The following is a 12829-nucleotide window of genomic DNA, read 5'->3' as shown; positions in this document are numbered from 1 at the left end:
CAACAGGTTAGAATAGATATATGGCCTATACAAAACATGTTCATTAAATTCTTTTAAACAAAATCATCCTTAGATAATCAGATTTTTGAGCTGTTTTAGGGCATCTTGTCACTTTAAATCCAAATAATTTGCTGCTGGCCACTTCCCCCACCTCAACGTTTAACTCGCACCTGAAAATGGCTTCAAGCAGATGCGTAATTATACAACCGTACATCTTTGAAAAGCATTAGTAGAGCCTCCTGCACAACCAACAGGAATGCAGCAAGTGGTTTCTGGATGGTGAGTCAAAGACAAAAGCTGGCCAATCCTGCTGGATTCCGCTTCGGTTGCTAGGTAACAGAGCTTTGCTCAGCTAGGGTTGCTAGGTAACGGCGCAGCGGCCCTGGAATGTGACATAACAATGAACTCAATTTAAAAATACTTTATTGATCTCAAAAGGGAAATTAAATGGCTTGTTTCCAGACACAGCAAAACATTAACTGATTGCCAAATACTTATTGTCAAAACGAAGAACGAAGAAAACATATGCATAAACCAGCCAAATTATGAAAAAAACCTGAGATTTATAGTTCAGAAAATATGGTATGTTAAAGGAAAGTGGAAGGAAAATCTGCAGTAGAAAAAGGTGCATAAGCCACAAACGACAGAGATAACACCAGCAGGTTGACCACTACTGGTGGAAACAGAGACTCAAAAGTTACAGTTTTAACATTTCTGCACTTAAAATAATTTTCACTGGTCTGACTTACAGTTTTAATGTTGATTAGCTATGATTGTCAAATCAAAACTGCTTGAGAAACTTTGGAAGTAATTTTATTTTTTGATCTTTTTCTGGTTCTAAAGGTACGGTCACTTCTCTGGGATCAACAGGAAAGTGCAGCTGACTTACTTGCCCCATGGGCAGCCGAAAACCTCCAGTGAAGACGAAGGTTCACACATTTTATTTGTTCATTTATTTAAACCTGCAGTTTGCTACTTTTATAAGGAATATGTTTTTACATATTTGGTGAAACTGTCACCATGTCGTGACAGAATTGTATGAGACAGATGATCTGTGAACAAATCGAGCTTCTCCACCTTCTCCCAGTGCTAACCAGAAACAACCAATCAGAGCCAGGAGGCGGGTCTTAGCGCTGTCAATCATGTCCGTGAATGCTAAGGCTAGTTAGAATAGCCATGGATTATGGTGGATAACAGTGCCTGTAGTGGTGAGTTGTTTCTCCATCATTAGCCCACTTGGTAGCATGTTCACAAGGTTGATTGACAGCACTAAGACCCGCCTCCTGACTCTGATTGGATGTTGACTGCAACCATAGCTCATGGTGGAGGTGAAGGAGATTTTGTTTTTTCACAGGTGATCTGTCTCATATTAAACTGGCACAGCATGGTGACAGTTTTAACAAATAAACATATTTTTAAATAAAAGTTACATCCTGCAGCTTTAAGGTTTATGTTCATATCGGTTTTTAATTTTCCTGGTTCGGTCCATTTCAGACACACGTAAGGAAGGCCAGTCCCTGCTGCTGGTGCTGAAATGGGGAGGAGAGCTGACTCCTGCTGGCCGGGTGCAGGCGGAGGAGCTGGGCAGAGCCTTTCGCTGCATGTACCCTGGAGGTCAAGGTGAGAATTACTAAAATCATCAGAATAGAATTTATCAAGCTCCCTTTGATCTGTCGTACGATTGATTGATTAATCGCTTACTCCAGCAGGCCTGCAGATGTTTGTTTTGGTTGCCACACCACTCAGATTTTTATTTCACTGGGATTTCTTTCCACCTCTTTGTTTTCTGTTGGTTCATCACAGAAGATCCCAATAAAATCCCCTGAAGAAGCAAAATGTGAAATGGCTCATTGTGTTTAGAAAGCAGCATCCATGTTTGTTGACGCCATTTTTGCTGGTTTGATGTAGGAGACTATGCTGGATTTCCGGGCTGCGGGTTGCTACGGTTACACAGCACCTACAGACACGACCTGAAGATCTACGCGTCAGACGAAGGCCGGGTGCAGATGACGGCGGCTTCCTTCGCAAAGGTATTCTGTGATATTCAGCAAATGATCACGTTAATGATGAACCAACAATAAGCGGAAAATTATCAGGTTTTATTTACTGTGTGTTTTTCTGGGTCTGGAAAAATATTTGAGTTTCCACCATTTTACAAATTGAATTTAACATTTTAACCTCTAGTTGTTCAGTTGGTGCCTGAGATCCATCTAAAGCTAAATGTTCACTCAGATTTCACAGCTTCTTCTGGTTTCCAGACGATTGGAAGCAGGATTAATATTAATCTGCAGATCTTGATGTTCCAGCACCGCGTCAAGATCTGCAGATTTCCAGAACTTTTCTGGTTTTAATAAAATCCTCCTGACTAATTTTCCTTAGGAAAACAAAACATGTCGTGATCATATGAGTCGGTTCCCTTTGTAAAGTCTTTTTGATTTTTTTCTACTTCTGTATTGTTAAATATAATTGATTTGAGTTTTATTTGTTTTCTCATTTCAATCAGTTCTACGGAAGAGGATTAGGGCCAATGAAAGAAAAAAAATTATTTTGAGATTAATCTCAGAATTCTGACTTTTAGAGGATTAAAATCACAATTCTGAGAAAAAGTCAAAATTTAGAGAAAGAAAGTTAGGATTCTGAATTTAAAGTCAGATTTTTTATTTTTATTTTTCCCAAATCTGCTGCCTTAGTGAACCTGAAATTTCCTCCACCAAATGTAGAGAAATGCTCTGAAAAACACAGAATCATTGATCATTCCTGTTTCGGGAGTTGGCTGGAGAAGAGTGTGGGTCCAACTTCAAGCATTTGTGTTTCGCAACGGCCCTGCATGTGGCACCATCTAAATGTTTCATTTGTATTTTTTAGAAGCAGAATGAAGTTTTGCAGATCCCAAACAGTTTAAGCTGGACAGGTTCAGAGATCCAGTCCAGAAAGAGATGTTTTCCACTCATTTTAGAAACATTGTCAGAAATAGACAGATTTGGTGTGTGTGTGTGTGTGTGTGTGTGTGTGTGTGTGTGTGTGTGTGTGTGTGTGTGTGTGTGTGCGTGTGTGTTTGTGTGAGCAGGGCCTGCTGGCTCTGGAGGGGGAGCTGACGCCCATCCTGGTGCAGATGGTGAAGAGCGCCAACATGAACGGGCTGCTGGACAGCGACAGCGACTCGCTGAGCAGCTGCCAGCACCGCGTCAAGGCCCGGCTGCACGAGATCCTGCAGCGGGACCGCGAGTTCAACGACGAGGACTACGACCGGGTAACGAGTCCGACAACATATTTCATCACACTAACAAGTAGGAACCCGCGACAGGCTGCGTTCACGCTGGCTCCTTTGCCTTAAAGCGACCTGCATCAGGCCAGTCTGAACAACACAGATCGGATTTTTCCGAATGCGACCCAGTCCACCTGGATAAACGACACGTATCTGATCTTTTCAAATTAGACCTGTGTCTGTATGGCCAGGTCGCTATTCATCCGACCTGAACGTCATTGATACTCAACAAACGTCACTACTCTGAGTCCTGATAAGCGCAAGCGGGGAAAAAAGCAACAATCGTTGAGCACCATAATGAAGATTAAGTCGTTAATGAGCTGGCTCCTGTCATTAGCATCCATGTTTACTTCCGCAAACACGGAGCGCTTCTTCATCATCATCATCTTCTTCTTGTTCTTGTTCTTCTTCTTCTTCTTCTTTATGGCGGTTGGAAAAACGCTGAGCACGATCTCTCTCTGTGTGACGTTGCTGCGCCATCTCCTGCGCATGCAGGACACGTTCAGGTCTTCTGCAGTTCACACAGGAGATCACATACAAGTTGCAAATGGAAATGTGAACATCCACGCGAAAAAGAAAAAAATCAGATTTCACAAGAAAATCGTTTTGTTTCACCACTTTAAAGCGAAGCATGTGCTTCTAAAGCCGAGTACAGGTTCCAGCCTCGACTCTGGGAAGGAGAGCAGGACTCAACACAGACACCCGTTACAGTAAAGCTATTGTGTTTCCATGTAGCGATACATATTTCTTTTATTTATTTAACTTTGATTTAAATGACCTAAAATAAGTTTGAACATATATAAATATATACATTCAACTCAATTAGTATGATTTTTTTGTTTCTATAAAAACATATTGTGATGTTTATCATTACTGCCACCCATCACAATAGAAAATGTGATATGAGTTTCATGCCGTATTGTACATCCCTACTAATAAATGCTTTAAAGTTTCCAGCCCTGACTGAGGCGGTTTCTGTGGTTTGCTGCTTAAAGAAAACATATTTTGTTCCCATGTTTCAAAGCAAAACCGTGACAGCTGCTCCACCTCAGCTCGTTATTTTTAACTCGCCACGACTCCCACAAACATCACGGTTAAACCGAAGCAGAACCTTTTCAACAGGGAAATGGTCAGAGTGTGAAAAGTAGCCATGAAGAACAACCACCACCAGAAAACAGATGCTTTCAGAGCAGAAACTGTCCGATACGGTCGACATGAATGAAGCAGGCTGAACGAGATCAAAATCTAAAGAAAACATAAAAACCCGGACATTTACATCATCTACCTGCATGAAAAAAACAAAAAATATAAACTATTTAAGTTTATTTTATGGCTAAAGATAAAGATTTGTATTAGTTGTGCTGATTGTTTTTTTCTAAGCGGTGGCCGCCAGAGGGCGCTAGAGGAGCCCCAGAAAGTTGGAGGGAAGATTAGAAAAAATTTCATCCATTAAATTTTTAAATTGTGAATTAAATTTTTTTAGGAATGTAATCTGTTTTCTAATCATTATTATAAAATATAAGTTAAAATAACTTAATGAAGATGGAGACAGGAAGAGCCTTTATTTTCCCACAGAGGAGAAATTCAGTTAATTTTTATTTTTGATCTTTGTCTTTCTGATTGTCAGATTTATCAAACTGTTTCTCTCTTCAAGCTAAACTCCTCTTTTATTCTTCCTTCCTTTTATCTTCCCTTTCTTCCTGCATCCTTCTTTCTCCTCCCTTTTCCCTCCTTTTCGTCCCTTCTTATTGTTCATTGTTTCCTTTTCATCCTTTTTTATATTTCTTTCTTCCTTTCTACTTTATTATTTTTCCTTCCTACGTTTTTATTTTTTCTTCCTTTGTACCCTTCCTGCCATCCTTTCTTTCTTCTTTTCCTTTTTCCTTCCTTCTTATCCATCTTTCCTTTTTATTTGTCCCTTTACCTACTTTTTTCTCTCTTTTCCATTTATCTTCCATTTCTTCCTACATTGTTATCTTTCCTTCTTATCCTTCCTTTGTCTCCTTCCTGCCTTCCTTCCTTCCTTCCTACTCTTCATTCCCTCTTTGTTTCCCTCCTTCCTTGTGCACTTCTATCCTTTCTTTCCAGGTCTGTAGTTCAGTTTGGGTTTAATTTTTTTCATATTTATAGCTAAATGACATTAAACTCTGGAGAGTCACATGAAAAGAAGCCGTTTGGACGAAATTGGACCCGAGCATCTGTTGCTTTAAAAACCAGCCAACATGTCTGTTTAGTGAAGCGACATGTTTTGTTTTGTTTGTTTACTCGTTGTTGACGCCGCTCTGTGTTTTGTTTTGCTGCAGCTGGCCCCGACTTGCGCTGCTTCTCTTCTGAATTCAATGAAAATGGTGAAGAACCCGGTGGCCACATGTGATCAGGTCTACACGCTCATTCAGAGCCTCACCTCTCAGATCCGCACCAGAATGGAGGACCCGAAGTCTGCCGGTACAGAAACATGAAATCGACCCTTCCTGACCTGTTCGGCTACGTTTCTCCAGCTAGCAGGATGTTTTTCTCCTCTGCCTCCAGACCTGCAGCTGTACCACAGCGAGACTCTGGAGCTGATGCTGCAGCGCTGGTCCAAGCTGGAGAGGGATTTCCGCATGAAGAACGGCCGCTACGACATCAGCAAGATCCCCGACATCTACGACTGCGTGAAGTACGACGTCATTCACAACGCCACGCTCGGCCTGCGGGACACGCAGGAGCTGTTCCGGCTGTCGCGAGCGCTGGCCGACATCGTCATCCCACAGGTGGGAGGACGACGAAGGAGCCTAGAGCTGCTCTTCTTATTAAATAGTTAGTAATATATGAGGCCATCGGAAAATAGGTGGGGTCTGCTGTAGTACTGTGACAAAATGTTTATTTAAAAATTTTTTACACATTTTTACTAGTGTGTTCAGATGCTTATGTTTCTTACGCTTTTGATTAACAATACTTAAAATATTGGGCGCACTTATGCTAACACACTAATAGCAGGGCTAATTCTTTGTTTAACATCTTTGCTAACTTTGAAAACATTTAGAGCTCTTAGCTTCCCTTAAATTACTTTTTCTGAATAAATTCTAAAGCACTAATTTGTTTTGTAAAGTTTTGGTTGAATAAACTTTGACATCGTGGTTGAAGGTTTGTTTATCAACTGATCATAAACTGATGTTTATGATCATAAACTGATGTTTATGATCATAAAGTGCTTCAGGGTTAGTGCAGCTAAAGGTTCCCACCACTGGTTATTTGTATATTTAATTAGGTTTTCTTTTGTTTGGATATGTTTTTAATCTGTGGGGAAGTGTAAATATTTACTAATATGACCCATCACATTCTGGATGCGAAGTCCTGAAATGTTAATGAATTGAGCCGCCTGAGTAGTTTATTTTTTGTGTTTTTTTGCAGGAATACGGCATAAATAGAGATGAGAAGCTGGACATAGCTTACGCTTACTGCCTCCCTCTGGTCAGGAAGATCCAGCTTGACCTGCAGAGGACGCACGGAGACGAGTTTGTTCACAAGCTTCATCCTCTGTAAGTTAAGTTTGAATGCAAAACAGATGTTCAACAGAGAGTAAATGTAGGTAGCCATGTTTTGTTTTACTTCCTGTTTACAGGTATTCTCGTGGCATTATGTCACCTGGTCGTCACGTCAGGACTCGGTTATATTTCACCAGTGAGAGCCACGTCCACTCCCTGCTCAGCATTTTCCGATATGGAGGCCTGCTCGACGTAAGCAAACAGTGATTCCTGCAGGTTCTGGAGTGTTTTTATGAAAAGACGTGAAGATCAGGGTGATATTTTCTCCGTTTGTGTCTGAGACAGGAGGAGAAGGACCAGCAGTGGAAACGCGCCATGGATTACCTCAACGAGGTCTCCGAACTCAACTACATGACGCAGATTGTCATCATGCTCTACGAAGACAACAACAAGGTGAGTTACTGATGCTTTATGAGACCGATCATCAGTAGATTTAAATAAGCTAATAAACCACTGCTGTGTTAGATTAGCTAATAGCAGTGGCAGCTAATCTGTCACAGCGATCACTTATTAATAAACATCAAGCCTGAAAACAGAAAACTGTAAAGGACTGAATGTTCTCGTCTTCGTGTGGGAAATATTTGTGTGTTTTTTCTTGTTGTTGAATCCTGATACACTAGTGGACCTGTTGCTAGTCGGTTGCTATGGCAACGGATCTGCGTGCAGCATAGCCAACGGAGAGCGGGAAAAGGGAAGGTTACGAGTGGCTTTAAGTTTTTCTTCAACGGTTTTTCCCTTTGCTGTGATGCACTGCACTAAGCTAATGATACCTTCATTTTGTCAAGTTAGCAGCAACAGTTAGAATCGTCTTTTTGACCTCCAGAGTTGTGCGCGTGCGTGACATTTCCAGATGTAAACAATAACATTCAGTGTGTCTGTAACAAACAGATTAAAAACTTAAATGTCTTAAACGTTGTCTGCCTGAAGGACATTTCCTCTGAGGAGCGGTTCCACGTGGAGCTCCACTTCAGCCCCGGCGTTAAGGGCGTGGATGAGGACGAGCACGCGCCGCACGGATTCGGCTTCAGACCCGCCTCAGCAGAGGTGATGCGACAGGTAAACACCATGAAGTCTAAAAACGTCCTGATGTGGAGGACATCCAGGCTCCAGCTGTGTCCGTCGTGTTCCTCAGAACGGGCAGAAAAAGGAGGAGCGCGGCAGTCTGGAGGACCTGTCGCGAGACGAAACGGACCGCGCCGTTCCCGTGTCGGAGCCGATCACCATTCAGAGGCGGTCGCCGCTCATTCGCAATCACAAAACCGGATCAATGGAGGTGAGACTGAGCCCAGGAAGGAGTGGAACCACCATTTTTAGCTCTAACGGCTGTTTAGTTTTATGCTTTAGTCTGTAAACATAAAATCACATCACATTCATTTGCTTTTGAGCAAAATTGGTTTATTCTGTGCAGCTGCAGCCTTTCCTCTGTGGTTTTGACGCCACTACGTCACTCTGCCCTCTGACCCCCAGGTCCTCTCAGAATCCACCTCCTCTAAAGCCGGCAGCTACCGTCTCTTCTCCATCTCACGTCAGTCTCCAGAGATGAAACAAAGCGGCTTAGGTAGGTGGAGAAAAAGAAAACAACAACAAAAAAAGAACCACCTTGTTGCTACGGCAACCGCACACATCATCAGCCGGTTCCCTGTAGATTATGGTTTATGTTTGGAGGAGATGTAATAACATGTAGCGCAGGCTGTGTGTTTCCATAACATGACCTTTGAACTTTGACTGCAAGTTTAGAAGAAGAAAATGAAGAAAGTAGAACTTCAAACTGCTTCCTCTGTGGTTCAGATTTAACCTGAAATCAACAGCTACATCTCAATAAATTAGATTAACTTAACAAAAAGTTGAAAATTCAGCAAAAATGTAATTTAATTTTATAGATTAATTATAGTTATACTTTAAATGTTTGTTTAAATACTGAAATGAACGCAGAATTCACTTCAGTAAGTTGCAAAACGTTAATGCTAATGAAGCTTTGTATGAGTATGTTTGTTTAATTATGAGAATAATGTCATAGTATTACCGACTGATGCTGCCTTTTACCAGAAGGTCGTCTAAAAATTACAAGAAAAAAGTTGTTTTATGGAAAAAGCTTCTAGTTATTGAGATCTAATGTGTCCAGCTAATTTCTTCAAATTATTCAGTTGTTTGCTCAGTGACTCCAGCTTTAATATAAGTAGAAAGTTGAGTGGAAGGAAAAGCTGTAATAGAAAAATCCAGGTTGCTTTATGTTTGTAATGATTTGGGTTTCCATCCAGGAGCTGGCACCAACCTAACAGAACTTTTCGTCGGTACTCTAATTTATTGAGACGCACCTGTTCAGAACTTTGATTTGTCTTTTCAGGAGGAAATGCCACAGTTTGAGTTTACAGTTCTTCCGAATCATTTCTCCATGTGTATCTGTACTTCTGCGGTCTCTTTCTAGTCAGAACCATCAGAACTTTTCTGCTGCTGCAGTCTGAGCTGCCTGAAGCATCACAGATAAATATTCAGGTTTTGGTCGTTTCATCCTTCACACCGGCTCTTTCCACTGTAGTTTTTTCCTTCTCTGCCCTCTGTTTGCATGGTGATGCTAATTCTGACACATTCAAATGATAAGGGGAAAAGACAATAGTATTTTTTTAGACTGAAGGTTTTTCAAAGGGAAGGTTTTGGAAATAAAAACTTGAACTAGTCCTTAGAGGTTTAAAAATGAAGTGAATCCAAGGTGAGAAGATCACGTTGCAAATAAATCAGAAACGCTTTCGATAAATGCTCGTTATTCTTCTGAGTCACCACCAGGGGGCGAGTCTGAGTGACCCAAACGGCTGGCTATCAGATGCAGACATCAACCAAGCCACACTGTTGGAGCCACTGGGAGAATTCAACTGCAGTTACCACCGCTCAACCCATAGAGGGCAGCACTGAGATGGTTTTGTACAAAATATTGCGGAATTAAGAAAAATTTACAGAAAAATGCCACATTTGCAAAAATGGCACCCTTAAGGAATGATTTAGAGAGTTTATCCTCCCAAACCGAACCGGACTTTGCAGTCAAACGGACTGGAATTGGATTAAAGCAGCTTAAACAGGGCTGCTGGGAATGAACCTCTCTGATATGCCAAAGCTTTCTGGAGACAAATGTAGGTAAAACCAGCTGACCAAATGTGGAGGAGCTCCCCTTGGGTTGCTAGGTGGCGGGCTGGGCTTTGCTGGGGTTGGTGGGTAACAGGCTGGGGTTGCTAGGTAACAGGCTGGGGTTGCTAGGTAACGGGGTAATGCCTGATGATTTCTGGTGTTGCATTAGGAAAGATTTTTGAGATGGCTCATTTTCCAGACACCAAAAAAAACCCCGTTTAATTATTATTAAAGAAATGTCTGGATGAGTTTGTTGTTTTTTTTCGCGCTTGTATAGTTTTTACAAGCAGTGGAAACCAAAATGGAAATATAGGCATCAAAAATGTGAATTTTGCACCATAGGTTCTTTTTAATTTCATTCAAAGTGGCATAAAAAGGTCTTAAATTTGACTTGAAACCTGCAGATACCATGGTTCTGAAAGTTTTTGTATTAATATCTGAGGTTCTTTTGTTGTATTTGTTTCATTTGAAGATCTAATGAGGACCACATTCGTGTTAGACAGTTTAAAAACCTCCAGTCTTTGTTTCTGCTTGTCAGTTTCTGTCTCTGTCTCTCTCTTGCTGGTGAGCTGTTTGAGTAACAGCTTGTTTATGTTCCGGTCACTAACCCTCGCAGGCTCTCAGTGCGCCGGACTCTTCAGCACCACCGTCCTCGGTGGCTCCTCTAGCGCCCCTAACCTGCAGGACTACGCACGTGCACACCGCAAAAAATACTCCACCGCCAGTCTGTCCTACAAAGACGGTATGTGTCTGAGACCGCCGCGCTTCCTCACCAACCTGCACAGAGGCCAGCAGTAGATCAGACACACAAGCCCCGGCTTGCAAAAATATGCCACACAGTTCATCATTAGAGCAGGAATCCACCAGGTGTGATGGACTCCCATACATGTTCATCACTTTCATTCATTTTTTGTTTTGTGGTAGAAAGTGTCAGTTCGTTTTCATTCTCGTCACCATTTTACCCTCCTCACCTTTTTTTAACATTTTTTTTACCCCCTCGCTGGCTGAGTTAGAAATCGGGTAACGTTTACAGGATGGAGTGTGCAAAAGACTGACTTGACATTTCCATAAACGTGACATAACCTCTGTCATCAACATGGAGGAGTCTTCATGAATGTTGTCATGAAGTGCCTGTCATTCGGTAAATAATGACTAACAAAAAATGATAGCGCCACAAACAGAAATAATGACACCTCAGTGTAATAATGACACCAAATAATGACGAATGTTTGTGCAGCAAAAATGTTCCTTTGTGCTGCTTTTGCTTTGAAGATGTTAGGTGAAAGGGTCAACCAGCCTCCCACGTTGTCCAAATCTAACAAAAGTGGTGTCAAGTGTTTGTGCTACATTTGTGCAGTAAAAATTTTCATTTGTTCTGCTGTCATTTTAAATGTATTAATAAAAACGTTTCCAGAGGTCATCAGAGGTCAACCACTCCCCGAACTCATGTTGCAAAGTCTAACAAAACTGGTGTCAAACCTTTTGACCTTAAACTTTCTTTAACATCTTCAAGCTGCACAAAGGCAGCACAAACATTTGACACTAATTTTGTTAGATTTGGAGAAGGTGGGAGGGGCACCTTCACTCGGGTATTAATGACACTTTTAAATTCCCGTAAAAATGTGAATTAAAATGTGATTATTTACCAAACATGACAACAGTCATTAACATTCATGAAAACTCCTTCATGCTCATGACTGGTGAAGCCACAGTTATGACAGTGCTTATGTTTTATGCACACTCCTTCAGATAAAATAAATGTGAGGCTGGTTGATAGGTTTGACGTTTTCCTTGTAGTTGCACTGTAATATTTACAGTTAATCCACACTTTTTTATTAAAATGTAGGCTGATTTATTTATCCTGGTGGAGCTGCATGAAGCTGCATCGGTGAGCTCTCATCCGTCATCTCACCCTCATGTTGTCTCTCAGGTCTCTGCAGACAGGCTGGGCGATATGGCAGGAATATTACAGCTGCACAATGTATACAATGTCTTCAAAAAGTATTCACACCCTTGCATGTTTTATCCTTTTTTATAGCTCATAAAAAATCCTGATCAATAAAATATAAAAAAACAAAAAAACACATTTAATCTCAAAGTGAAATCTGATTACTACAAAATAATGACAAGTAAAAATATGTATTAAAAATAATAAAGTCTGTGTGGATCAGTCGGTCTCATCTTTACGCTCCAGTTTTCCTCCATTCTTCCTGCTAAACTTCCAGCTAAACTCTGACAAGTCTGGGCTTTGACTAGACCATTCCATAACATCCATTTTGCTGTGTTCAAAATATCTCTGTGTAGCTTTAGCTGGAAAATAAATGTCCTCAAATAAATGTCCTTGGAAGCCATAGTTCTCAGTATTCCAGGATTCTCCTTGATTCTGCAGCTCAGAGACTTCCCCACAGCATGATGCTACCCCCACCATGCTTCACACTCTTGTCTGGTGGCCAGAAAGCTCAATTTCGATTTCAGACCAAATAACTTTATTCCTCTTGACCACAGAGTCTTCCCATGTGCCTTTTGGCAAACTCTAATCAATCCATGATCTGAGTTTTCTTCAACAGTGGATTCTAACTGCCACTCTGTCGGTATTTTGTAGAAATCTACATTAAATGTTTTTTTTAACCTTTTTTATCAGAAAAGTGAAATCTTGTTGATCATGATTGCTTTTAACAGCAGTAGAAGGGTAAAACATTCAAAAAGGTGAATACTCTTTATAGACACTGTATTTAATGCCACCATGAGAGTTAAACTTTTAAAAAACAACCAGCAGTCATAAAAGCAAAGTTCCTGTTTCTTCTGTTCTGCATACTGTGCATGCACTTTGGAAGCTTATTTGCATGACTTCAGATTCAGACGCTGCAGCTTTTTCCCTCTTTTTACTGGTGAGGATGAGAAAATGTAATATATTGGTTTA

General features: G+C 41.0%; 1 protein-coding gene across 3 annotated transcripts in view; it reads left to right on the top strand.

Annotated features, from left to right (window-relative positions):
* Positions 1–12829, top strand: part of ppip5k1a (diphosphoinositol pentakisphosphate kinase 1a) — a 55865-nt gene that overhangs the window by 15401 nt on the left and 27635 nt on the right. For 2 of the 3 annotated variants that reach the window (XM_088004500.1, XM_088004499.1), the window contains exons 14-26: positions 844–929; positions 1495–1620; positions 1909–2030; positions 3068–3250; positions 5569–5710; positions 5795–6018; positions 6659–6786; positions 6870–6984; positions 7078–7185; positions 7720–7848; positions 7925–8065; positions 8260–8350; positions 10526–10651. In XM_088004500.1, coding sequence (XP_087860626.1) covers positions 844–929; positions 1495–1620; positions 1909–2030; positions 3068–3250; positions 5569–5710; positions 5795–6018; positions 6659–6786; positions 6870–6984; positions 7078–7185; positions 7720–7848; positions 7925–8065; positions 8260–8350; positions 10526–10651 — 1721 coding nt within the window. The remainder of the gene's footprint in view (positions 1–843; positions 930–1494; positions 1621–1908; positions 2031–3067; positions 3251–5568; positions 5711–5794; positions 6019–6658; positions 6787–6869; positions 6985–7077; positions 7186–7719; positions 7849–7924; positions 8066–8259; positions 8351–10525; positions 10652–12829) is intronic. The other variant, XM_088004501.1, reaches the window with a different exon arrangement.

Source organism: Poecilia mexicana, unplaced genomic scaffold, assembly GCF_051168715.1.
Source record: "Poecilia mexicana isolate PSO_F unplaced genomic scaffold, ASM5116871v1 scaffold_3, whole genome shotgun sequence".
Lineage (NCBI taxonomy): Eukaryota > Metazoa > Chordata > Actinopteri > Cyprinodontiformes > Poeciliidae > Poecilia > Poecilia mexicana.
This window is presented reverse-complemented; position numbering and strand designations above follow the sequence as displayed.